The sequence below is a fragment of the Myotis brandtii genome, unplaced genomic scaffold (genome assembly GCF_000412655.1).
Source record: "Myotis brandtii unplaced genomic scaffold, ASM41265v1 scaffold181, whole genome shotgun sequence".
Taxonomy (NCBI): domain Eukaryota; kingdom Metazoa; phylum Chordata; class Mammalia; order Chiroptera; family Vespertilionidae; genus Myotis; species Myotis brandtii.
Window position 1 is genome coordinate 3214552 of NW_005356712.1, and position 4164 is coordinate 3218715.

At 49.5% G+C, this 4164-nt stretch overlaps 1 protein-coding gene and 1 long non-coding RNA gene across 3 annotated transcripts in view; one reads left to right on the plus strand and one right to left on the minus strand.

Annotated features, from left to right (window-relative positions):
- The window catches only part of FBXO21 (F-box protein 21), a 32626-nt gene extending 29036 nt beyond the window's left edge, over window positions 1-3590 (plus strand). For both annotated transcript variants that reach the window (XM_005863788.2, XM_014537698.1), the window contains exon 12: window positions 2827-3590. In XM_005863788.2, the coding sequence (XP_005863850.1) occupies window positions 2827-3014 (188 nt within the window). In that variant the 3' untranslated portion in view covers window positions 3015-3590. The remainder of the gene's footprint in view (window positions 1-2826) is intronic.
- A 102-nt stretch (window positions 3591-3692) lies between these two features.
- LOC106725692 overlaps window positions 3693-4164 on the minus strand; it is an 11643-nt gene continuing 11171 nt past the window's right edge. The window contains exon 3 of the long non-coding RNA XR_001361618.1: window positions 3693-4161. This is a non-coding gene — a long non-coding RNA (uncharacterized LOC106725692). The remainder of the gene's footprint in view (window positions 4162-4164) is intronic.

Genomic DNA, 4164 nt, shown 5'->3' on the forward strand with positions numbered 1-4164 from the left:
TGCCGGCCTGGTTGCCCCCAACTGCCCCCCCTGCCAGCCTGGTCACCCCTCATGGCCTCCCCGCCGGCCTGGTCGCCCCACACAGCCTGGTTGTTCAGTCGTTTGGTTGTCCCTCACTAACCCCCCTGCCAGCTTGGTCATAGGCAGCCATCTTGTGAGGGCATGAGGGTTAATTTGCATATTACCTCTTTATTATATAGGATGTTTTTAACATTTATTTGCATTAAGTTACTTTTTAAATTATATTTTTATTGATTTCAGAGAGGAAGGGAGAGGGAGAGAGAAACATCAATGATGAGAGAGAATCATTGATCAGCTGCTTCCTGCACACCCCCCACTGGGGATCAAGTCCGGAACCCAGGCATGTGCCCTGACTGGGAATCAAACCCGTGACCTCCTGGTTCATAGGTTGATGCCCAACCACTGAGCAACACCGGCTGGGCTTATAGTAAGTTATTTTGTTTGACAACTTTTTTTTAATCTAAATTTTCAAACTTTTTCTCCATGATCCTAGTAACCTGGGTAAAATCCATTAATGAATACTCTTCTAATTATTAGTTCTCCACAGTTGAAGGGTAGATTATAGACCACATGCATGCACAATATCTTCAAATAGTTTTATTCTGCACAATCAAGGGAATTTTCCCAACAATGTGTTAGTGTTACCCTAAATCCTAAAGGAGGGATATACCACACCTGGCATGTTTATCATTTCCCCCAGTAGGGGCATGCTGACTGTCTCAGCCCCCTCCCCCTCCCCCACCCCCTCCCGACCAGGACTTCCCAGGTACTGTGGGAGACGAATATCCAGATGCTCTGAACTTCAGTCACTGCCCGTATTGGAAGGTCAGGAATTGAAGTGGGACGTGAACCTCTAGTTCAGAGTGGTTGGTGCGTGTGCACCCGCTACAAGTGTTAGTTCCGTTTCCATGAGCTGTCCTGCATTTCCAAACTAAAGTTTCTGCAACACCCACCCCTACCCCACACCCCACACACAGCCCGTGGCCGTCTGCACACGCTGGCACTTGTGTGAGGACCCTACATCAGGACGGGGGTGTAAAATTTCAGCTGTTTCCAAGGGCCGTTTGGTGCTCTCTTTAAATTGTGAAAATCTCCAGTGTCACCCTCCTCTGACCTGTCAGTTCCGTCTTCAGTCCCTCCTCTTGGGACACGCTCGCCAGGGGGCCCGTGGTCCCTTCTTATCGCAAACCAGTGTCATTCACAAGGACTTCCTGGGAAATTGGGGTACATCCAAACTAAGGAATACTAAGCTCCAATTAAATAAACCAGTTGTTTCTTTCTCTCTCTTCCTCTCTGAAATAAAAAATATATTTAAAAATAAGAAAATAAAACACCTTAGCTATGCCTTGTGATGTGGCAGCCTAGCTGTGTGGCCTTCCAAGCACTTTCTAAGTAGCATATGTTTGTACTCCGGGTTCCTCCATCGGATCTCGACAGCACATTGCTCATTGTCCTGGCTGCCCGAATTTCACTGAATTAATGTACCATCATGTATTTACACGGTGACCTGCCGTGGGTGCTGTCAAGAGTAATGCTGAGGGAACCTGGTGTTTGTCCTGGGTCGGGGGACCACGTGTCCTGAGTGCGTTTCAGGACATTTTGGGGTGAGGTGCCGCACTGTGGGTGAGTAAGCCCATTGGCCAGGCCTGTGCAGAGACTAGCTTGCATTAATTCCAGTGACAAGCTGTGCAAAGTGTGGCTTCGTGCTGCAGGGAACTGAGACTGCCTGGAACACGGTCAGAGCAGCCTGGCCAGCTCCTTTCTGGTGCCGGTCATGGCGGGTGAGGCTTTGCTTCTCCCAGGTGGGGGCCCACGCAGAGCTGTTTTTCAAGTAGTTTTTTGGGGAGAAACCACCTAAAAGGATTTCAGCCTTTAAAATACCTCGTCTGGCCCGGCCGTCATGGTGCAGTGATTGAGCATTGACCTGTGAACCAGGAGGTCACAGTTCGATTCTCGGTCAGGGCACATGCCCGGATTGCGGTCTCGATCCTCAGTGTGCGGCCTGTGGGAGGCGGCTGATCAATGATTCTCATCATTGGTGTTTCTATCTCTCTCTCCCTCTTCCTTCCTCTTTGAAATCAATAAAAATATATTTTAAAAAACAAAAACCTCACCTGCATTGTCATCATTGTTCTGTTATCATTCCATTTTAAAGGGGTCTTATTTTTATTTCTTCGTCCGGTAGTGAATAGAGAGCAGGGTGTGGAGAGAGCGTGGATCTCAGGAGCGTATGCAGATGTCATAACCACACCGCTTTCCTCCCGCCGGGCCTCCTGCCCCCTGTGCAGCGCTCACCTTCAGAGGCGCACGCGGTGTGGAGAGGACGGAGCTGGGACGGAGCTGTGGGCGTGTGGAGGGGCTCACACTAGTAGACAGGACGGACACAGGCCCGCGAGTGGTCACCAGATGATGTGGGGCTTCCGACGCTTCGCCGCTGGCGACCGGAGCCGGCGAGAGTTCCCTGTCCTCACATTTGTGTCAGATCGAGTCAGAGGAACGTGGCGAGTCTCTGCTTGCCCAGCCCCAGGAGGCTGCGGAGCGTGGCTGGAGCCAGACGCCTTGCCCAGAGACTAGGGAAGTACTGTCTTCCCTGTGGAGCTGTTGGGGCCCCAGGCCACCATTCCTCCTTCCCCCATGGCCACTTGCTGCCTTTTTCCTGTTCGCTCCTGTACATTCCATAAACATCTCTGTCTTTCCTTTCCCTCCACCTCAAAATGCTACTGGGAAACGGTTGCTAGGAAGTACTCTGGATAAGAGATGCCGCAGAAAATCCATTTTAACGAGAATGTGCCTCTTTATCAACAGAAAACTTGGAATATAATGTGGAGCCTCAAGAAATCTCGCACCCCGATGTCGGACGCTATTTCTCAGAGTTTACTGGTACCCACTACATCCCCAACGCAGAGCTGGAGCTCCGCTACCCGGAGGATCTGGAGTCTGTCTACGAAACGGTGCAGAACATTTACAGTGCGAAGAAGGAGAACGCAGAGTAAAGGCCAGTAGAGGACATTGTGCCTTTGCTGCTGCTGCTACTTCCAGGAGAACAGGACTCCAGGAGTCCCTGGGTCCCTTTGGACATGACCACCAGGCAGCCACTTGGCCCGGAGTGCTGGTTGCCTCCCACCAGGTGAAGTGGCCCGTGCTCTCCTCAGCTGCAAAGACAATGTCGCTCTCCGCTTCCACTAGTGAATCCTTGGGAAGGCCTGTTCGGTGGCATGGCTTGTCTGCTTGTCTGTGGTGACAGTCTGTGACGTTCTGTCTTCATGAGGGCTCACAGTCGACACTCGTCTAATTGTTCCTTAGCTCCCTCTCATTAGTCTGTCTCGCACTTATCTCGGACATTTCATTTGCTGGCAACGGGCTCATAAGTTTGCAACGATTCCTCCCTGATTTCTCTGTGGCCCAGGCGCAGTCCTGAGTCAGGGTCATTGGTCTTTTCAGCCTGAATTTAGCTGCTTATTCAGAGGTGAAGCTAAGTGAGCTTGGCAGCATCTTGGAGATGAGCAATGTAGTGCTAATCAGAATCATTTGCATTTATTTTTTCTAATGTGTGAAACCGATTTCAGGCACTTGTCTTTGTCTGTATTTGAATTAGAAGAATAACAGTTTTCCCTCTTGGATTTACGCTCCTGTCGCTATGAACCATTAGTTTTCCACTTTGTTACATGGAATTCTTTGAGGAAATGCATAACAATGGCCTTGGTGATGGATTTTTCCATGTTCATCTACTATTCCTCCCTTTAAAGTAACTTTTTTTATGTTAGTACTCTCCAGTAGCATGAGTAGGTCTTAAATCAGTGATGGCTTCTCTTCATAGTAGGAAGTACAATCTGATGTTAAAATGTTTGCTTTTAGAAATTATACTTCGAGGTCTTCAAAGACCTAAAAATGAGACTTCACTTCTATAACCAGAAGAAAAATGAACCTCAAAAATGAAAAGAGGAGGTCCCGTGCCCCCGTCATTTCTGAGAGTCACATGGAGACCTTTCTGAGTGTGGCAGGGTAGAGCAAGTAACACATCTTTCATCTTAAGAGCGTCTGGTCCACGGCAAAAGAAACGAGTGTCGTCTGCTCTCTTGATGCCATGGCCGTGACGGCACCGGGGGAAGCCTGCACTCGAGTCCCCTGGGGAATTGACTGCTC